This window comes from Neovison vison, chromosome 13 (genome assembly GCF_020171115.1).
Source record: "Neovison vison isolate M4711 chromosome 13, ASM_NN_V1, whole genome shotgun sequence".
NCBI lineage: Eukaryota > Metazoa > Chordata > Mammalia > Carnivora > Mustelidae > Neogale > Neogale vison.
In genome coordinates, this window is record NC_058103.1 from 28,785,990 (window position 1) to 28,809,061 (window position 23,072).

At 42.0% G+C, this 23,072-nt stretch overlaps 1 protein-coding gene across 2 annotated transcripts in view; it reads left to right on the forward strand.

Moving 5' to 3' along the window:
- TDP1 (tyrosyl-DNA phosphodiesterase 1) overlaps nt 1–23,072 on the forward strand; it is an 85,159-nt gene that overhangs the window by 50,276 nt on the left and 11,811 nt on the right. For both annotated transcript variants that reach the window (XM_044229959.1, XM_044229960.1), the window contains one exon: nt 14,902–15,004. In XM_044229959.1, the coding sequence (XP_044085894.1) occupies nt 14,902–15,004 (103 nt within the window). The remainder of the gene's footprint in view (nt 1–14,901; nt 15,005–23,072) is intronic.

Consider the following 23,072-nt stretch of genomic DNA (forward strand, 5'->3'; position numbering starts at 1 on the left):
TCAAGGGTATTAATGTTGGTAATAGCTAACATCTAATAAGCACCATTTATGTGCCAGCTTTACACACCTTTACATACCTTCTCTGATATAACCCACACATTCCTTTTATAAAGCAAGTACATTACCATATTACAGGCACAGAACTTTAGAGCAGCAGTGTTGGCACTAATAGAAATGCATGCAAGCTCAGATTCTGCTCTCACCCACTACCCTACTCTGCTGTTGTGCTTAATTTTCAACAATAAGACTTTTTCTCTAGATTTTAAAGTTTTAATTTATAACTGTAATGAACAAAATAGTCTTGATAAATTGTATCTTCTGGGCCTTTGTATATTAGTCTCTTTTCTTGAGTTAATTAGATGTTTCTTGCCTATGTAACATCTGCAGGATTCAGTTGGGAGAATCTGTGGGCCATAGACAGACAGCTTCTTGACAGCAACAGGGTTTGCCAGGTAGGAAAGAGCTCAGAGAGCCACAGGATGGGAGAGTGTGTAGAAGACCTTGTGGACTAGGAAATGTTTGCATAGACGTGGAGGCAGTCAGTAAATCAGTTCATTTAAAAGTAGCAGAGTCAGGAAAAGGTGTAATGGGAAATAAGACTGAAAAGCATAAATCTGGTCAGACTGAGGAGGCTCCTAAATTCTGGGCTGTATATTTAGCTTGTGCTTTAGTAGAAAGGACACATGGATACTTTGAGAGCCTGGAAGGTGTAAATGAGAAAGGGCATTTACACCATAGACAGGGCAGTCCATTTGGATCCAGAGCCTAGAGTGAAAGGGGCAGAACTAGGGAGATCTCATTGGAGATAGAGGATGTGGAGCAGAGAAGTCCAAAATGCACGAGATTTCTGAGCCTGACTGAATGAGACTGTGGGTAGAGGGGAAGGTGGGGGAGAGCTGGTTTTCAGAGGGTAAAGTTATGCTGATAGGTTCTGTTTTTGGAGTATTGGGTTTGGGTTGATAATGTGACATTCCAATAGAGAAATCCAGCTTATGGTTGGAGATATTAGTTGAATATGGTGACAGCTCAAAGCTGGTGAAGTCTGGGAGTCATACTTAATCAGCATAAATTTGCTGTTGGTAAGCCGGACAGTAGAATGAGCCAAGGGCCGAGCCTGAATTTAGAGGGTTCATGGTGGGAAGGGCATCAAATGAGAGAGAAGCTGAATAGTCGAGGGGAAAGAAAGCCAAGGAAGAGAGATGGAAAGTAAGTGGAGAAAATCCTATCCATGCAGGAGAGAAGTCTAAAACGGTTTCTCCACCATGGCATGATCGACCTCTGGGGCCAGATGACTTCTGTTATGGGGGTTGCCTTCTGCATTGTTGGATTTTAGCATCCCTGGCATTTACTCGCTAGCTGCCAACAGCATGCCACAGTCGTGACAATGGAAAATGGCTCCAGACCTTGCCCCATGTCCCCTTAGGGGCAAAACTGCTCCCAGATGAGGACTGCTCATCTCTCTAGAAAAATAAGGACTCCGAAAAGACCACTGTATTTGGCAGTTGCAAATATTGAGTGAGTGGAAGTCAGACTACAGAGAATTGAAGAGGGAGAAAGGGAAGGAAAGGAAAAGGAAACAGGATGAAGACCACTCACTCAGTACATCAGAAAGGTGGTAAAAGCAGACACTTGAGCTCTAAACTCCTCAAGTTTTTATGGGGTAGAGCCAGCATTTGTTCACTGTTCTCTTTTGATAGGTTGTCCTGGCTATTTATTCTTCTTTTATTATTATTAACATATAGTATATTATTTGTTTCAGGGGTACAGGTCTGTGATTCATCAGTTTTACACAATTCACAACACTCAACATAGCACATACCCTTCCCAATATCCATCACCCAGCAGCCCTCCAGCAGCCCTCAGTTTCCTGAGATTAAGAGTCTCTTATGGTTTGTCTCCCTCTCTGGTTTCATCTTATTTCACTTTTTTTCCTCTCTCACCCTGTGATCCTCTGCCTTGTTTCTTAAGTTCCACATATATCAGTGAGGTATATGTGGAATATGATAATTATTTTTTCTTATTCTTACAAAAAACTCAGTATCAGTGAGATATATGTGGAATATGATAATTATTTTTTCTTATTCTTACATATAAACTCAATAAGCTTGTCTTGCTCTGGGAAAATAAAGTAATGGTATTTTTACTGGGGTTAAATTAGAAGTACAAATAAATTAGTCCCATGTGCCTTCATGTGTACAAATAGTTCATTACTTTTCAAATTTAATAGACTCTCTTTTTTAAGCAGTTTAACAAAAATTTGAGCAGAAAGGACCCTTCATCTCCCTTTCCTCTATTGTTGACATGTTGCATTAGTGTGAGACCTTTGTTATACTTGATGAGCCACTATTAATACATTATTAACTAAAGTCCTTAGTTTAGGGGCATCTGGGTGGCTCAGTGGGTTAAGCCTCTGCCTTCAGCTCAGGTCATGGTCTCAGGGTCCTGGGATCTGCTCAGCAGAGAGCCTGCTTCCTCCTCTCTCTCTGCCTACTTGTGATGTCTGATGTCTGTCTGTCTGTCTCTCTCTCTCTCTTTCTCTCTCTGTGTTAAATAAATAAATAAAATCTTTAAAAAAATAAAATCATAATGTCCTTAGTTTACATTAGGGTTCATGTACATTCTGTGGAGTTTAACAGAAGTAAAAGGACATGTATCCACCATTACATTGTCATAAAGAGTAGTCACTGTCCAAAAATCCTCTGTAATTCACCTATTCATGCTTCCTTACTACCATCCCTGCACCCCTAGCCCCGGCAGCTGCTGATCATTTTACTTTCTGTATGGTTTTGTTTTTTTCAGAATGTTGTATAGTTGGAATCATAATGTATGTAGTCTTTTCAGATTGCTTCCTTTCACTTAGCCACATGCATTTAAAGTTCCTCCATGACTTTAATAGCTAATTTCTTCTTAGTGCTATATAATAGTCCGTTGTCTGAGTATGCATCACAACCTGCTGTCTGTTCACCAACTGGAGGACATCTTGGTGGCTTCCACGTTTGCACAGTGAAGAATAAAAAAGCTACAGTAAACATCCATGTGCAGGTTTTGTGTGGACACAAGCTTTCAACTCCTTTACGTGAATATTAAGGAGCATGCTTTCTGGGTTGTGCAGTGTGAGTGTATTTAGTTGCGAAAGAAACTGCCAAACTGTTCTTCCAAGTGGCTCTGTCATTTTGCATAACCACCAGCAAAGAATGATAGTTCTTGATGCCAGTATTTGATATTGTGGTTTTTGGAGGGTTTTGGGGTGGGGTCTTATGGCCATTCTAATAGGTGTGTAGTAGTAGCTTGTTTTAAGTTGCAATTTTCTAAGGACAAATGACGTGCAGCATCTTTTCTTAAGCTTATTTGCCATCTCTAATATCTCTTGGTGATGTATCTAGGTCCTTTGCCAGTTTTTTAATCAAGATATTTGTTTTTAGTTTTTATTTCATCACACCCAGAATTTGCATTGAATTTTATTTGTTGAAGCATAATTGAAATGCAATATTTTCAGGTGTACAGACTTAGTGATTCAGCAGTTACATAAATTGCAAGATGCTCATTGTAAGTGTAGTTACCAACTATCACCATATGTTATTAAATATTGACTATATTCCTTATGGTATACTTTCTATCCCCATGACTTAACCTATTTAATAACTGGAATTTTGTACCTCTTAACTTCCTCACTTATTTTACCCATCCCCCTACACCCCTCCCCCTGGCACTCACCAGTTCTATTGGTGAGTCTATTTCTGTTTGTTCATTTGTTTTTCTTAGATTACACATATAAGGAAAATAAATCATATAAAAGTATCTAATCATATAATAAGTCTTCTTTACTAAGTCTTTCTGACTTATTTTGCTTAGCATAATCCCTCTAGGTCCATATGCAAATGGCAAGATCTTATTTTTATGGCTGAGTAATCTAACGTTGTGTATATATACCACATTTTCCTCATTCATCTAGTGATGGACACTTAGGTTGCTTCCATAGCTTGACTATTATAAGCAGTGTTACAGTAAACATAGTAGTGCGTTTATTTTTTTCAAATTAGTGTTTTTGGTTTTATTGGATAAATAACCAGAAGTGAAATCACTGGATCATACAGTATTCCTGTTTCTGATTTTTTTTTTTAAGATTTTTTTTATTTATTTGACAGAGATCACAAGTAGGCAGAGAGGCAGGCAGAGAGAGGGGAGGAGGAGAATCAGGCTCCCTGCCAAGCAGAGAGCCCGATGCGGGGCTCTATCCCAGGACCCTGGGATCATGACCCAAGCCGAAGGCAGAGGCTTTAACCCACTGAGCCACCCAGGCGCCCCCCTGTTTCTGATTTTTTAAGGAACCTCCCTGCTGTCTTCTATAGTGGCTACACCAGTTTACATTCCCACCAACAGTGCACAAGGGTTTCCTTTTCTCCACATCCTTGCTGAGACATCATTTCTTGTCTTTTGGATACTAGCCACTCTGACAGATGTGAGGTGATATCTCATTGTGGCTTTGATTTGCATTTCCCTGATTATTAGTAATGTCTGAGCATCTTTTCATAAATCTGTTGGCCATCTGTGTTATCGTCTTTGGAAAAGTATCAATTCAGGTCGCCTTCCCATTTTTAATCAGGTTATTTGCAGGGTGTTTTGTTTTTTAGGTGTTGAATTGTAGGAGCTCTTTATATATATTGGATATTAACCCCTTACTGGATATATCATTTGCAAATATCTTCTTTTGGTATGTTGCCTTTTTGTTGATTTCTTTCACTGTGCCAAAGTTTAATTTGTTGTGGTCTCAAGTGTTTTCGTTTTTGCTTTCCTTGCCTGAGGAGACATATCTGGAAGAACATTAAGGCTAATGTCCAGAAGATTACTGCTCATGTTTTCTTCTAGGAGTTTTATGGTCTAAGGTCTCAGTTTAGATCTTAAATCTGTTTTGAGTTTATTTATTATAAGAAAGTGGTCTAGTTTCATTCTTTCGTATGTTTTGCATGTCCACTTTTCCCAGCACCATTTATTGAAAGGCCTATCTTTTTTATTGTATGTTCCTGCCTACTCTATCATAGATTGGCCATATAAATGTGTGTTTACTTCTGGGCTCTCTATTTTGTTCCATCTGTCTATGTCTGTTTTTATGCCAGTACCATATATTGTTTAGATTATTATGGGATTGTGATATCTCCAGCTTTTTTGTTCTTTCTCAAGGTTGCATTGGCTATGGCAGGTTCTATACAAATGTTAGTATTATTTGTTCTCGTTCTTTGAAAAATGCCATTGGTGTCTTGATAGTCCTTTATTAGGTATATGTTTTGCAAATATTTTCTCCCAGTCCATGGCTTCTGTTTTCATTCTCTTAATACTTCTATTTGCAGAGCAGAAGTTCTTAAGTTCAACTTACCAATTTTTTTTTCTTTCAGGGATTGTGCTTTTGGTGTTGAACCTAAAACGTCCTTTCTCTTTTAATGTTTGTTTCTCCATTTTTAGGCATGTACCATATAAATCCAATCTGATAATCTCCACTTTAGTAGGGACTTTAATGCTTTTGTGTTGTGTTCATACTGATATATTTGTAATTTTCTATTTTACGTTATGTGTTCTTGTTTCCATGTTTTTTTCTTTGCCTCCTTTTTCTCACTTCTATCAGATTCATCAGGTTTGCTTTATTTTTCTTCTCTTAATTATCTTTCTTCTATTAATTTAAAAAGTATAGTCCATTTCTAATCTTGAATCTAAAGTTATTTGGGGTTTTCGTCTTCCTAAACAGCTAGAAAAATGTGGAACTCCAAATTCTGATTGTCCTATCTCTTACATGTTCTCCAGGATTGTTGTTCCAATACTATATTGAAGCCTTGGAAATGAATCATTCTTGCTTAGAGTTACCCACAGATTTACAAACTTCTTTGCTTGCTTTTCTTCCTGGCATATCTGTGCTTTCTAGTGAATCTAGTTTTCTTTCCTAAACTGTATCCTTTTGTAGTTCCTTGAAACCTTTTCACTGATAATAAGCACTTGGGGGGAGTTTTTGTAAAACTACCTTTACTTCTGCCCTCATTTCTGAGTAATAATTTTAACTGGATTTAAAATTCTAAGTTGCGGGGGCACCTGGGTGGCTCAGTGGGTTAAAACCTCTGCCTTCGGCTTAGGTCATGATCCCAGGGTCCTGGGATCAAGCCCCACATCGGGGGTCTCTGCTCAGTGGAGAGCCTGCTTCCTCCTCTCTCTCTCTCTCTCTCTGCCTGCCTCTCTGCCTGCTTATGATTTCTATCTGTCAAATAAAAATAAATAAAATCTTTAAAAATAAAATTCTAAGTTGGGTGTGCTTGGGTGGCTCAATGGGGTAAGCCTCTGCCTTTGGCTCAGGTCATGGTCTCAGGGTCCTAGTACTGAGCCCCACATCGGGCTCTCTGCTCAGCAGGGAGCCTGCTTCCCCCTCTCTACACACCTCTCTGCTTACTTGTGATCTCTCTCTCTGTCTGTCAAATAAATAAATAAAATCTTAAAAAATAAAAACTTAAAAAAATAAAATTCTAAGTCAGCCATTATTTTCTCCTATTTCTTTGAAGAATTTTTTTCATTGGCTTTGAATTCATTTGTTGCTATTAGGAAATTGCCATCTAATTACTGTTCCTTTGTGGGAAATCTGCCTTTTTTCTCAGCCTGCTTTTAAGATTTTTCTTTATCTTTGGTGTTCTGTAGTTTTACTACCACAGATCAATAGATGTAGAATTACTTTTAGTCTTGATGGCATTTGTTGTACTTCAGTCTGAAGATCTATTTAAACAATTCTCTAAGATTACTGGTTTTCATCTCTGAGCATATAAACTTACCCATTTTTTGTTTTTACTTTTTAAGATTTTACTTACTTAGTTGAGAGAGAGCATATGAGCACAAGTGGTGGGGAGTGGCAGGCAGGTGGAGAGGAATGAGCAGGGAGCCCAGTGTGGGGCTCGATCCCAGGGTCCTGGGATCATGACCTGAGCTAAAGGCAGATGATAAAGCACTGAGCCATCCAGGTGCCCCTCAACTTAACCATTTTTATTTCCCTTTTATAACTCTTACTAAATACATGTGAGACCCTTTCAGTCTTCAGCCTTTTATTTTTCATTGCTTTGCCTCTGAGTTGCTTTCTGTGTTATTTCTTCAAGATCTCTCTTCTAGTTCATTAATTTTTTTTTAGCTTCAACTAATATGTTATTTTATTCATCAATTAAGTTTTGAATTTCAGTGACTGTATTTTTCAGTCTGAGGCTTTAGTAATATATAATATGCTTTGTGGTTTAGAACTTAGAGCACAGGTACATTGCAGGGTTCAAATTCTAACTTTACCACTTACTACTTGTGATCAACAGTTATTTTTCTCATCAGTTAAATTAGGATAATAGTATAGATATATTATAGATAGAGAATCTAATAATTTAGAATGAGAATTAACAGAAGAATAAAGGGAATAAACAGTGTAGTGAGTGCTGTGTATTAAGTGCTGTTGACACATTTGCATTTTTGTCTCACTTTTTATTTCACAGTCATTGTTTTAAATATATTTATTTTAAATTACCATCTTATCAGTTATCTGAAATCTAATCCTATTTTCTGTTGACTTTTTCTCATGATGGATTGGGATTATTTTCCTATTAATTTAAAATTTTGGGTTATAAAAGTCTCTTCATTGAGGCTTTAACTGTAAGCATCTTCTTTCATCTAAGTGGACCACTGTGTCTCCAGATTTTGTTTCTGCCAGCCTAGAACAAATGTCTGTTAATAGCTTGGCATGGGGTATGACACATTCCTGGCACTCCAGTATTTAGAGATCAGATAGAAGTGACCAGAGAGGTTGAAAATAGAAAACCAAAGTTTAACAGAAGTTGAGGGAAAATACCTCATTTTTAAAGGAGGGATCTGGGTGAGTTATGAAAGTTTTATGCTGCTAAGAGCTGAACTAAGATGAGGTCAAAGGAGTTTCCACTGGATTTGATAATGTGGAGGATTTCTGTGACTTTGAATGATTGTAATACAGTAGCGTGGGGAGAAGCTTTATGAAGTAAAAGATTGAAGACAGATTTTCTTTTGTACTATACCTGATACAATAAGAAAAAGATAAAGGAAAAAGTAGAGCTATCTGTAATATAGGTGACATGATTATAAATAATAAAGTTGTTTTGTTTTTATTTTTTTCAAGGTATTATTTATTTGACAGAGACACACCAAGAGAGGGAACGCAGGCAGGGGGAGTGGGAGAGGGAGAAGCAGGCTTCCTGCTGAGCAGGGAGCCCGATGTGGGGCTCAATCCCAGGACCATAGGATCATGACCTGAGCCTAAGGCAGACACTTCAAATGACTGAGCCACCCAGGTGCCCCAATAATAAATTTCTATGTTAAAAAAATATCAAAAGCACCAAATAGCTAGAAATAAATTTAACAGAAGTTGTATAAGACAGCTATACTGATAACTGTGCATAAAACACTGCTAAAAGAAATTAAATACATGGAGTTAGATACAATGTGTTCATGGATTAGAAGATTCAATATTGACATCAGTTGGTCCCAGCTTCTTTGATTTCATTACAATCCTGATCAAAATCCCAGTAGTGTTTGTTGTAAAAAAAAGAATCAGCAAGCTGATTCTAAAATTTAAAAAATTTGAAATGGTCTTTAGATATTTACAGTACCTGTTTAGAACACTTGGCATAAAATGAGAGTAAGACTGTGGTAGAGTTTAGTAGGTATTCTAATCAAGGGAGTAGAGTCCAGAAATAGATGTAATTAAACACTTTTGACAAAGGTACCAGCTTTTCAGTAAATGGTGGTTAAGGCAGGTGGATATCCATGCTGAATAAACAAACCTTGGTCTATCTTAAGCCATAAACAAAATAAATCTCAGGGACGCCTGGGTGGCTCAGTTGGTTGGACGACTGCCTTCGGCTCAGGGCGTGATCCTGGAGTCCCGGGATCGAGTCCCACATCGGGCTCCCAGCTCCATGGGGAGTCTGCTTCGCTCTCTGACCTTCTCCTCGCTCATGCTCTCTCTCACTGTCTCTCTCTCTCTCAAATAAATAAATAAAATCTTTAAAAAAAAAAAAAAAAATCTCAGATGGATGATAGACCTAGGTAAGAAAGCTAAAACTATGGTGTGAAAACTGAAGAATATTCTCATATTGACATTGCAGTAGGCAGAGGTTTAGTAGATGGCACAAAAATGCACTTGACCATAAAAAAAAAAATCGATGTATTTTGGGGCTTCAAAGATATTTTAGAAATTCAGTTCGTCAAAAGACACCATTTGAGGATGGATAAAGAAGGCCTTTCTAAACAAGACCTCAAACTCAGATGATGGTAGAGGAAAAAAATTGCAGCTTAGATAAATTGTCTCCGCTCCCCAAAAAAGGAAGAAAGCAAGCAAGAAAGACCTGAAATATAAAAGTTCTCATTAGCAGCTTCAAGAAACTGGGAGAACATTTGCTGCATAATTATAATATATGAAAAGCACCGTGAGATAAAATAATGGCTCCTCAAAGATGTCCTAATTTCCAGAGCCCATGAAGGTAGCAGATGGAATTTTAATGAGGGAGATTATCGGAGAGAACCCAGCAAAATCACAAAAGCACTTACAGGTGGAAGAGGGAGAAGTCCAGAGTGATGGCGATAGGAAGAGAACTCCACTGACCTTGGCCTTCGAAGGTGGAGGAATGGAGACACAAGGATTCCAGGTGGCCTCTAAAAACTGGAAAAGACAAGGAAATGAATTCTTCCTAGAGCTTCCAGAAGAAATACAATCCTGCCAACACCTTGATTCTAGTCCAGCAAGTCCCATTTTAGACTTCTGATCTCCAGAAGTGTAAGATAATGAATTCATGCTGTTTTAAGCCACTAAATTTATGGTAGTTAGAGCAGCAATAGGAAGCTATGCGTACTGGTTATCAGTAAGAGACAAGTAATGTAATTTTAAGATGGTTAACACAAAATTAAACCTAGATGTCCAATAAGTACAGTTAAAAACACTGAGTACCACTAATAATCAGAGAAATCAAATTTAAATGAGATCTGTTTTGCCTATTAGATTAGCAGAAATTTTCATAGATATTATCCATCCAGTCTTCTCAAGAATCCAAGAGTCTCTTATACATTGTTGGTGATAGTCTTAATAAGAAAGATGTTTGAGAGGGAAAATCCATCAAAATTAATAAAATAATAAAGATTATTTCCTTGTGTATACCTGTATACAACTTGAATCTTTCACAGGGAGTATCTTTCCATATCACTTGTGAAACTATTTTTCAGTGCATAAAGAAACCGAGTCCAAGGGCAATACAAAAAAACCAACAAATGCAAAACAGAAGATGCATGTTGAGAGTGGGGAGCAGGAAGGGGTGCAGGGGGAAAGAGATAGGCATACTGCCTGCCGGATTTTAGGCTGGGGTGACAGCAACATTAGCTAGAGTTAATCATTTTCCCTCCTCATCACGCAGCTGCTCTGTCTACATCTTCTCTCACATCTGTTGCCAACATTCTGTTTATTGCATCTGTCTGTGGAAGTATTCGTACCCCCCACCCCCGGTCTTCTAAGAGATGTGGCTAAAAGCTCAGTCTGTTAGCCATGTCTGCACTTATGGTGCAGCTGCTGCCTGGATTAAGTACTCATCATGAAAGAGATGTTTTCCATGGACACATGTGCCCATAACAGTCATCTTGTGGTTTTGTACACCTCCTAATAGTCTTGAAACAAGTACTTACGGTGGTGAGCATTTGGTAACAGAGGTAATTGTCAAATCACTGTCGTAAACTCAAAACTAGTATGGCAGCTATACTTCAAGTAATAATTTATATAAATAAGATTTTTTTAAATATTAGAAGTAAACTCATCGAGCAGCATAAGTAGGTGCTCAGGCCAGGATTGGAGGTGGCTGATGATGTTACCAGCCTTTAAACTTCTAAAATGCATGAAGCCAGATGGGCCCACAGGTCTTCTTCCTTGCTCCCTTCTCCTTTCTTGCATGGCTGTTTCCCCAGCATGTTACCATGAACATTCAGGCAAACACCGCTCATCCGTGAGTTCCCAGTGAATAGCATGAATTTAATATTTCTGGTTTTGGAATACATAGGTAGAGGGCAGCTATCTGGTTAGAAAGTGGATGTGTCTAGTCATTATAGACTGTTGTCCAGAAAGTGTTTATGGCTTCATTGGCCAAAACCCCCTCCTTCTAGGGACAAGAAACTGATGCCTAAGAAGAAGAGTGCCTGAGCATGTTGCTATTTGTGGGGAGGCCAGGACAGAAATCTTTCCCACTTGGGGGTCAGGGATCTTTTCTGAATATCTGCCTTCTCCATGTACCTTACTTAGGTGGCATCCTTATGCTTTCCTTGAACTTTGTTACACATTAGCAGTTTAAATTTACTCTTAAGGTTTCAACTTCAGACAAAATTTCCGTATTCTGGATGAGTTCAGGTCTTTAGCTAGCAGGCAGGCTTGACAAGCTATGGCGGGGTAACCTACCACCAGTTGAGCTCTTTGTCATTAAGGGCCTTGTGAATTGCCTAGTTCAAGAACTGACCATTGGTCCACTTAGCTGGTGGCTCCAGAAAAAACTTTACCCTGTGGTGGCTTTGTAATGTGTCAGTATACATAGACTGAACCATGTTTTCCAGAATACCCGTTCTTTTATATTTCTGGTTGGGGTGCAGCCCAGAGGAGAGTCTTGTTGGAGATTTGGAGGGCACATGTGATTTAGCAGTCCTTTTTATCACCTAAACGTTGTGCTTTTGAGCCAGCTCCCCTTGTTAGCAAGAGGCAGCAGGGGACTGGCAACTGCTGTATCTGCTCCAGGTTCCTGCTTTAGCTCCTCTAACCCCGGCCTCACCTGGTGCGTGTACACAAGCCCCCCCCCCCCCCCCCGCAACCTTCCCCACCCCAAAGCCAGAGGCAACACAAGCGGACACGGTTTTAGTCTCTACTTGTGACATCAGCTCATTGCCTATGGTTCTAGCTTGTGGCTGTCTGTCTTTCCTGGATACTGCTAGCCCCGAAGATTTCAAACTCCAGCTCAGGGCAAAGGTGACCCTTAGAGACTGCCTTAGAAGCTCCTGCAATTACAGAAGTTCAACTCCTGTAAATTAATACGTATTCTGTTTCATACAACTCATCTAGTGGTTCTGCTCCTCTGGTTAAACCATTACTGCCACGCACCTGTTCCCAAGAAGTCACTGTTTTATTCACCTTACGTAGCAACTTAAACAGTTTCTGTGGGACAGTACAACTTTGGACATCCAGGATCCCATCCTCTGGAATTCTCCAACTTTCAGAATCCTTCCATACTCCTAAAGAACAGAAAATAAACTAAAAACCCCAACCCTCTTTGATGAAGCATCATTTGACACCCAACAACAACAGAATGGACCCGAGCACTGGCAGAGGAGAGAGCAGCTCTGTCCAGCAGGAGGCAGAAGAAAACTGAAAGGACAGGGATCAGAGTACAAGTGAGCCTGAGTAACAGCAGGGGCCATAGCTAGAAGTCAGGAAAGGCAATAGACCTAGATCCTGAATGGAAGAGAAAAGCTAGAACTCCTCTGAGGTTTTGGTAGTAAAAAAGCTTATCCTAAGCAGCCCTGTGATGTTACTGTACCTCACAAGGCACTGGGTTTCTGCTGGACCCTTGGAGATGCCCATCTACACCACATACACCACAGGCAGTAGGGCTGGAGTTTGGTAAAAATACCCCTTTGTCCTGACTGCCCTGGGTACCAGTGATCCACAGTGTGTTCAGATATAAAAAAATCATTAAAGATGCTTTTTCAAGGAATATTGACTTAACACCTAGACAGCATACAAGTGACTTTCTGTATAATTATTCAGGATATAGTTAAATGTTCCAGATGCTTGGGATTTTATTAGTTGCTGAATACAAAGGAGGGCGTGGAGGAAACTATTTGAAGAGATATCTTCATGGTCTCCAGTAATCTTTACCTTGTAATAAGCCCTCCAGTTGTTGAAATGACTAGTTAGTGAAGAAAGAAAACAGACCTTTCAGAAAGTGCCTCTGGCCTGTGTTGCTTAGGTGTTGCAAGTCAAGGGAGCAATCAGGTGGTGACCTAGAAAGTGGGGAAAATACTCAACGGTAGACTGCTTCCACCTCACCTCACTGGCTGGTTGTGCCATTAGACCTGTGGCTTTGCCCAGGAGGTCACCGTGTTTTACTAATGGACTAATGGGTGAGAAACCTACAAGCAAGCTATCCTCTTGGACTTCTAAAGAAAACAGTTTTCCTGGAGTCATAATACCACTTTACTGTGAACTTCCCCACTCCCCCTGCTCTTTCCATCTTTGTGATCCATCACAGATGGTGATGTTCATGATTGTGGCTTTTGAGCAACAAAGTAGAGTTTCTTGTTCCTCGGTATGGTCCGTTAAGGATGACAGACAAGTCTGTCCATATGCTTTAAGTTAGCTTCATTGTTTCAGCACTTTTTAAGCTGTGATTTCCATAGTCCTTGTCTATTCCCACAGGACCCTGAACAGAGATCACACTTTTCATCTTTCTTGGTTACTGGCTCTCTCTGATTCTGTGATTCCTGTGACGCTGGGTTAGCACTTGCTTCCAAAAATACTTGATGCCCCAGTGATCGAATTTTGAAATAATTCCATTGTCCTTGAAGTCGGGCTGTAAGGGTCTGAATAGCTAAGAATATCCCCTATTCTTTTTTTTTTTTTTAAGATTTTATTTATTTATTTGACAGACAGAGATCACAAGGAGGCAGAGAGGCAGGCAGAGAGAGGTGGGGGTGAAGCAGGCTCCGTGCTGAGCAGAGAGCCCGATGCGGGGCTTGATCCCAGGACCGTGGGATCATAACCTGAGCCGAAGGTAGAGGCTTTAACCTACTGAGCCACCCAGGCGCCCCAGAATATCCCCTATTCTAAAAATAAGGGAATTTGGGTGAGCCTCGTTGGGGAAAAAGCGTTGTAGTGGGTTTATGTTAATTAACTGGTGGGTGAGGGTTCCCGGCCTAGTTTGGTGCAGGAGAGCATATTTCTAGAGTTGATGCCTCAGAGCTTAGGTCTGTTCCCTATCCGGATTGCCTCTGGGTCTTGATCCAGTCTGGTTGCCTCCCTTCCGGTCAGGCCCAGAGCTCCTTCTTCTGCATCCTGTGACTCGTACGACTCTCTGCCCACGTAAAACAAGATTCTGAACACACCATTTCTTTCTGGATACAAATGCCAGTCTACTGCCCTCCTTTGTTTTCCTTAAGGTTGAAAGTAGAATTTAGCACTTCCTGGCCTAAAACCAAAGTCAGAAGAAAGGAATGTGAAGCTTAAGATACTACCTAAGATCATATTGACATAGTTTTTCCTTAAATACTATTTTGGCATATAATAAAATCAGACCTTCCAGCTACACCAGAGTCCAGGAAAGAAAGGACTTTAGACAGAGAAAAAAAAAATCTAAAAAGGATAACTATTTTAATAGCTGTCCTTGGGGAAAACACAGATAAGGGTGAAGCTGCCCCAAATTAACAATTGGGTAAATGCTGGGGATTATAGCACAGCAGGATTTAGTATTCCATTCCTTTTTTTTTTTTTTTAAGATTTTATTTATTTATTTGACAGACAGAGATCACAAGTAGGCAGAGAGGCAGGCAGAGAGAGAAGAAGGCAGAGAGAGAGGAGGAAGCAGGCTACCCGAGGAGCAGAGAGACCGATGCGGGGCTCGATCCCAGTACTCTTGGATCTTGACCTGAGCTGAAGGCAGAGACCTCAACCCACTGAGCCACCCAGGCGCCCCTAGTATTCCATTTCTAAAACAATGCACAATGCTGCCAAAAACTGAATGAATGTGATTGCAGCTATCTGTGATTTTGACTGATGTTCTTATAGCTGTGAAAGTTTGACCTGAGCTGAAATGCCTCACTGAGTCAGCCCTTTCTGTGTCCTTGTCCCTGCAGCGCGAATTTGTCCAAGGCCGCCTGGGGAGCATTAGAGAAGAACGGCACCCAGCTGATGATCCGTTCCTATGAGCTTGGGGTCCTTTTCCTGCCATCAGCATTTGTAAGTTCGCATTTGTAAGTTCACATTTGTAAGTTCACATTTGAAACTGCCTGAGTGGTCACATGTGAAGCAGGTTGGGTTTATATGTTCTCTTCTTTTGATCATGATGACCTGCCCGAGGGCAGGAGGTGGCAGGGCCAGGGTTCTAACCGAGAGCCTGTGCTCTCAACTGCTGGCCTGTGCTAACAGATATATTTAGCACTCACTATTCTGGGTGCCATGAGATTGCTGCTCTCAGGAAGCATACCTGATGACAGACTGAAGATAATTGCGTTGGGTAAAGTTAATCACATGCTTCACAGGATTTAAATATTGTTAAGATTCATTACGAGATGGTAGTGACAGGTCACCAAAGGGATGAGTCAGCCAAGAGCAAGATGTTCTTTTGGAGGAGGTCTTTGGAAGCTAGAAGATTTAGTAGGGCGCGGGGGAGGGGGTTGGTGGGGGAGGATGCCTTCAGTTTAGGCTAGGCAGAGAGGAGAGGGAAGGGCATCCCATGTTGGAAGTAGCATTAGCATAAGTCAGGAGGCAGGGACGCTCACAACATCTGCTTGAGAAGGAGGTCAGAAGGTCACAGAGGCCCTGTGCAGTCAGACTCCCTCCTCAGAATGTCTCCCAGACTCGTCACTGAACATTCCGGCCCGCCTGGAATGACGCAGTCACTCTGTTCAGCTCCACCAGCTCCCTAAGCCTCCAGTTCAGTAGCCCTGGGAGTGGGAGGAGGAATGAGATGGCGTCTTCATTCTCATGAATTTCATGGATAAGGTCAGGAACAGATTCTAGTATGTGATGAGAACTGTGGTGTAGGGGGTTCACAGTATAAGGACTCTGAGAAAAGGAGCATGTAGTCTGCCTGGGGGCCCGGGGAAGGCTTTTGTCAGGAGATGGCATGTGACCTGGGTCTTGAAAAATGAGTTACGAGCTTAAACCCCCATAAGGGAGATGAGGCTTCCAGCCAGAGAGAACAGGCCACTCCACGTGCCTGGGAAGGCGCTGGAATGTGGGCCATAGAATTTGAGGTTGGACTCCTATTCCAAAGGACACTGGCAAGCAGGACCCACTGGAATTATACTTTGTCCCATGTGGACAGTAGAAAACCACTAGTTTTTAAGCAGGATTAATGATGTCATTGGGCCAATTTTTAAATAATTTGAAGCTTATAAGATACTTCTCCAATTATGAGTATAATTTGTTATATTATTCAAAAGGTACCTGAGGATAAGGGCCTTGTGAATCTCACCAAAATCCTCTTCATCACTTAAGACATACTATTATAAAAGTTTAATTAATGATTACTATTACTGTCATCCTACTGTCCTAGCTCAAAGTGTACAGTCATCTCTGGTGACTCTTTTATACCCAAGTTTTGCTGCTTAATGCTGCTTGATAATCAGTCACCTCTGGCCATTCCTGCTGCCACTGTGTCGAGGGTGTGTCATCTCCTGGTATGGGATCCTCCCACCATGCTTCCCAGGGCAGCCTCCAAGCTGCTCTGCACCCAGCTGCCGGAGTATCTTTGTAGACCACACATCAGGCGCATCACCCACCTTCAAATCTCGTAAGATAGAAGCCAGGCTCCTTAGCATGACCTACTGTTCTCTTCATGCCCTGACTCCTGACTCCCCGAGCCTGACCACCTCTTTCTTTCCTGGCCCTCATGTTCAGCCATACAGAATTTGTTCCTACTATAAGTCGAGCCCATCTGTGTTCTCCAGAGAAACAGAACCAATAGGATATATAGATACATATAGAGAAAGATTTATGATGAGGAATTGGCTCGCATGATTTTGGGGCTAGGAAGTTCTAGCCTCTATCAGAGAGAGACCCAGGAGAGCTGGGGGTGTAATTCCACCAGCTGTGGAGCCTGACGGTCTGAGGATCAGGAGAGTTGATGCTTTCAATCCCGATCTAAGTTTGGGAGAAGACCCATGTTCCAGCCAACAGAGAGCAAAGTCACCCTTCTGTAGCTTGTTTGTTATAGTTAGGCCCTCAACAGATTGGGCGATGCCCACTTACAGTGCGGAGTCAGAGGCTGTCTGCTCTATTCAGTCCACTGACTCAAATGCTAATCTCATCCAGAAACACCCTCAGAGACCCCCCAGAGTAAGTGACGTTTAACCAGTTATCTGGTATCCGATGGCCCAGTCAAGTAGATGCCTAATAACCGTCTTGCCATCATTCATCAGCCTTAATCTGTATCAGGAACAGTACCCCTACACCCCTAAACCCACCTGCCTCCCCTCTCCAGTCTAGGTGCCCCTCCTCTGTATCCCACAGCTTTCTAGAATGCAGACTCATCACATATCCCTTGTATTATCATTTACTTGTGTACCTCCTTGACTGGACTGTGAGCTCCTTTCTCCTAGGGCTTGGTACATCTGTTCGTTGATGTTGCTTCCTTTCAGTTCCTAGTGTACACACGGGGCTTTGTGTAAGGATGGCAAACAGGGAGAACAATGGCTGTGCATACCACATGGATTTAGCCCAGTGGATGTTGTGTGTAGTAGGTGTTCAGATGTGTTCGTAAGCAATTTGCAGTATAGAATCGCTCACCTGTTTTGTTGAAATTAAAGCACGTGTGCACACACTTAATCCGATGCGCTGCTTGCAAATGCCTATCCCTGTGTGTTTAATAGATGTTCTTAAAATTTCTGTATCTTTTCATTTCAAAAAGGTTACTAATGGGAGTGGGTTTGTTATAAAATGAGGCCTTGTGTTTCCCTCTTCAGTACTAGTAAGACATGCCTTTTAAATGTTTTTGGTGACAAGTTTGCCAAAAAGACTTAATACCCAGTTCTGTAATCATTTCTCTAACTGGACATCACCCAGAATCCGGTTTCTTTAGATCAGTCCACCTTTGTACTTCTTAGAGAGCTCCATGTCCAAAACACCCACGTTTCTGAGTGATCAGCAACTGGAGTTGCCACTTTTGTCCTTCCCCAGTAGGCCATCCTGATCCTTGTGTTCCAGAACACTGACTTGAGATTAGCATGTACAAACAGTTGAGCTTTGTGGCCAGAATGAAGAGTCTCAGACATTGCTGAGGCAGGGACCTGGAAGGCCCCACAGCTCCTGCACTTTACCCCGGCCATAATAAGGACCTGTCACTCAGGAACCAATAGTTGCATGGCAGGACATTCTCTGTGGTCTGAAAATAGTAGATGAGAGCCACCATTTTTCATTCATGATTCTAGGCTCGGTCTGGAAGCGAAGTCTCTGGTAACCAAACATTGATTTATTCACATTTTTTTTCTGCACTTAAGTGAATGAATCAATAAACCTACCGTCTCAGGGTGACTCTAACGTGCAGTCAGTAGCTTTCCCTTTGGGAACACTTTCAGGAGCTTTGGGGATTAATATCAAGGGTACATTTCACTGTGTACGTAGCACTTAGCTATTGTTACGCAGGTGCTTAAAGACTATTCTTTTGAGATCTGGTATCAATTGATCAAGTATATGATTTTTCTTGGGTTTGTCCCTTTAAGTGTATTTAACTTGTAGATTAGACTCTAATTCATTTAGGTTCAGAAAAATTTGAATATGGGAAAGATCCAACAATTTCAAAGATTGGTAGCTGTGTTCTAAATCCTCAGGTTTCTGTGAGTATATTAGGGAGAGGCAGGGTTTCTATTTCAACTTCATGCATTTTGGTGTTTATGGAGCACATACTTTGTGAGGCACTAAGTCCTGGACTCGAGCCTACCTAGTACTTTGTGGGCTACAGCTACTGCTGCCTCTGGGGATGAACGTACGTAACCATCTGAGAATCCTCGGTCAAGGTCCAAAATGGTTTCCTCCACACAAGGGTAGCCTGAATTTTCCTGTACTTGCTTTAGGACTGAGGGACACCTTAGATGTGTTTGCCCCTAAGATGGCAGCTTCTCTTTTCTGTCATTAGAATAAAAAATGCTTGGGGCGCCTGGGTGGCTCAGTTGGTTGAGCCTCTGCCTTCGGCTCGGGTCATGATCCTAGGGTCCTGGGATCGAGCCCCACATCAGGCTCCCTGCTCAGCAGGAAGTCTGCTTCTCCCGCTGACCTCTCTACTCTCATGCTCTCTCTCTTTCATTGTCTCTCTCTACCTCTCAAATAAATAAATAAAATATTTTTTTAAAAAAAGAATAAAAAATGCTTCAGTCAAATCCATAAGAACTTTGTCTTCAAGTCTCTTTTCTCTGTTCTGTTCACAATAAAACTCTTTTATTGTCTTTTGTTGCCAAAATTTTTATATATATATATAGATAGATGCCACAAGTATTTGCTCACATCATGACTGGCTCTGGCTAGAAGAACTAATGAAATTCACAGAAGCCACCGCCTTGCTGCTCCCTCCCCTCCCCACACGGTGTCCGACCACTGGCCATCTCTTGAGGGTACTCAGTGTTTCCCATGGGGCTACAGCTGGTCGGTACTGTTTCACGTGGAGTTTTCGTTTAAGTTTTCATGTTCACCCACTCAGCTCCATTCTGGCATTCTATTCCTTCCTCTTTCCTATCCACATCCAGTTGCCACATCCTGTCCTCTGCCCTAGCAAGAGTTTGCCGCCTGCTGCTGTAGGTCATTGTCTTCTTCCCTGGACTGATTCCATCTGCTCCCCATCTTGGCTACAGCTACAATTCTGAAGCTCTTTTTGCCCATCTGCCAGGGTCTGCATTCCCCTTTGAACCTGCAGTGTCTCCTCTTGGCCCACGAGACTATGTCTAGAATCCTTTGTGGGACAGCAGGGCCCACCCTGACCTGGGACAGCATGGCCCCCAACCTCTGTTCCCACCCCTCCCCCCACATCCCCTACACAGCCAGGGCTCAGTCACCTGGGAGTGCTTGTTAGCAGGTGGGTGAGGTTGGCTGGGGCACCAGTAGCACAGCTGCCACTTACTAGTTGTGTGATCTTGTGCTACTGTTCCTCGCCTCCATTAGAAAGTGAAATCATGTGGAAAGACAATGTAGAAGAACATGTTGGAGAAATACCAGGGACCAAGTAAAGGAACTCTGGGAGCACCCTGTGCTAAAGGAGCCAAATGACAACAGAGTTGGGGTCCTGCATATAAGCTGTTGGGTCCTGGGCCTGTTACTTCCATAGGCTTCCTTTTTCTCAGTGTGACGTGGGGATAGTGCAGTAACTACTAACTTTGTAGCACTGTTGGAGAATTGAGAGTTCTTGCCTACGAGTCTTCGGAACAGTGCCTCGCAGTTGGCAGGTACAGAGCAGTTAGCACCAGCAGCACCAGCTCGGAGATCCGGCAGTTCAACAGGAGATGGAAGGCAGAGGTCAAAATTTTGACCTCATACCCGCAGTGATGGGATGCTGTTCCTTTTTCTCCTGAGTGTACTCCACCCCATCGGCACAGCCCTTTGCTTATCAGAAACCTACCCTTCTTGGGCCTCGTGGGCTTACTCTCCATGAAGCTTTTCAGCCCCCACCTGGAAACACAGTTGATCACATGCCACCTTACAGGCAGGACAAGACAGCCACCTCCCTGTATTGACACCTCCTTGTCAATTAGTCCATCTTTGATTAAGTGTGCTCCTTCTAGAAGGCTCACTGTCATTACTGTTTTATCCAGGAAAACTTGATGCCTTGTATATAGGGTTTTACTGCTTGAGGATGCTAATCGGATGCAACTGAAAAATAAATGATATCTCTGAGATTTGAACATGTTTCTTGTTCTCTGTGCTGGAGCTAAGCCGCTAAACTTAATCCGTCATGATGATAACAGCTCTTTTCCTCCCAGAGCTGATGAAGGGAAAAGCCAGTAATTTCTCAAGTGTGATAGATGTCCACCCTCTCACCTGGTGTTTCATAAATATATTGTCTTAACTGTCTTTTTAAGTATCTGTGCCTGGGAGGGTAGCTTCCTCTGTTTTATGAAATGCCAAGTGATACCACTGTGATATATAAATAATGATAATTAGACGACAGCTTCAAATTATTTGACATCCAGATTGAAGGGAAAAGCGGTACTTTTTTTTTTCCCCTATAATACCCTAGAATTTAGATCAGAACTGGCATTCAGGAAAGCTTATTACTTCCTGTCAGACATGGATGGCTCAAAGCTTCTTATATGTGAAGTAAGACAGCACAGAACAGGCGCATGCCAAAGCACATTGGGACATCAGATCTGGGCCAGGCCTTAAGGACTCTCCATCCTTTGTTTGAAAATAGCAGAAATAGACTAGGAGCCAAAGAAGAGGGAAATTGTTTTTATCTGAAAGTCCACATAAAGTATTTAATGTCATGAAATGACTTCACTTCCCATCCTCTGGCCTGTTTTCACAAATGTCAAGAACCATGGTTTCCAGACGTTGGTTCCTCCTGATTTGGTCTGCTTTAATATCACCTCTTAAATTTTCAAGGAATTCTTCCTTTCTTGTGGCTCCTGGTGGGTAAATGTGAGACTGTTTGTTCACTTACTTGAAGGAACAGAAGATTAACAATCAGAAAGGGAGGGTTTGATTTCCAGCCTTACCGCTTAATAGCTGTATGGCCTTGGGCAACTGTCTAACCTTCATTTTATTTCTTCCCTTATAAAATAGGAGTAATTTTATCACAACATCCTGGATGTACATACTATACTAATTTACATCCATGTGCAAGTCATCATTCTAAATAACTTACTGTCAGCATACCATTTAATAGATAAGGAAACCCAGGCCCAGAAAGGTTAAGTAATTCACCTCTAGTCACACAGCAAATCAGCGATATGCACAAGGAATAGGGTAAGATTAGCTTCTGATCCAGAACTTGTTGAAGGTAAGCTGTGATTAGGGGCACCAGTGTTCACTGTTGTGGAGATGACCCAGCAGCCCTCCCCAGGGTGGGAGGAAGTGAGGGCTAGGGGGCAGGCTGCAGTGTCCCCCTTCAAGTGCCCTTGGTCTCTCTGCCCCCTTTCTTCTCTGGCCTCACAATTCCCGATCTTTTATTTTCCTTTAGTCTCTTTCAAATCCCATTTCCTTCCCTTTCTACTGACCCCACTTTCCTCCAAGCTCACCTCGTTTGTATCTCCACTTTTGTTATGACACTGGTATTTGTATCCCCATTACCATTCGCTCATCCATCTCCCATTGGTGTGGCAATAGCTCTCAGTCTTCTGGCTCTAACAATTCCCTATCGGATCTGTTCTCATCTGTGCCAGTCTGCCTTTGTAGTAGAACTTCTCAGTTCAGAAGCATGCACCTCCTCACTGTATGTCAAAGTGAGGGCCACCCACTTGAATCACTGGGGTCTTGCGATGCTGTGGGTTGTGACAGATAACCAATTGAAACAGTGTAAGAAAAAAGGCAACCACAGAGCGTAAGTGTCTTGCTTCAGGCAGAGCTGAATCCAGGGGTTTGGGCCATATTTTCAGAGTTCATTTTGAAGTATGTGAGAGCCCCCGGCAGCTCAGGGCTCCCATCTTACCGAATGAACTCCTCAGCAGAAAGATTGTCTCTACCCTGATGGGTCTCCATGAAGCTTTTGGCCAGCCTGCCCATCAGGAGTCCCTGTGGCCTCGACTTGGGCCCAGTGAGATAGGTGTGAGCCACAGGCATCCGTACTGCTTCCTGTTCACACCCCCTCCACCTGGTTCTCTCAAGTGCTCTCAGCCCTCCTCCTGCATGTAGGTCATTCACTCCCCGTCTGCCGGATGTGCTTGCTCTATGCTTTAACAACTCTGCCTTGGCTTATGCTGGTTTCCCTTGATGTTCTTTCCTGTCATCTCTGTTTATCAGAATCATCCCAATTTCCCAAGGCCCAGCTATAATGTTTTCTACAAAGCCTTTCCTTTTCCCAAAACTGTGAAAGGCATTTCTTGCTTTTCTGTGTAGCATGCAGACGGTTATCACTTAACTGCCTTTTGCTGTTTCTCATCCCCATCTTCGTCACTGCTAGCGCTTTCTTCATCGCCCATACCTTTCTAAGGTCTTCATGTGCACAGAGCATTTGGACATTGATTTGTCTAATGGAAAAGCCCATAGAGGAAGCAGGCAAGATACCTTTACCCTCTTTTTGCAATTCAGATTGCTTGAACACCAGTTGTGCACCAAGGATAGGTGTTGACGTGAAAGATATTTTTTTTTTAAAGATTTTATT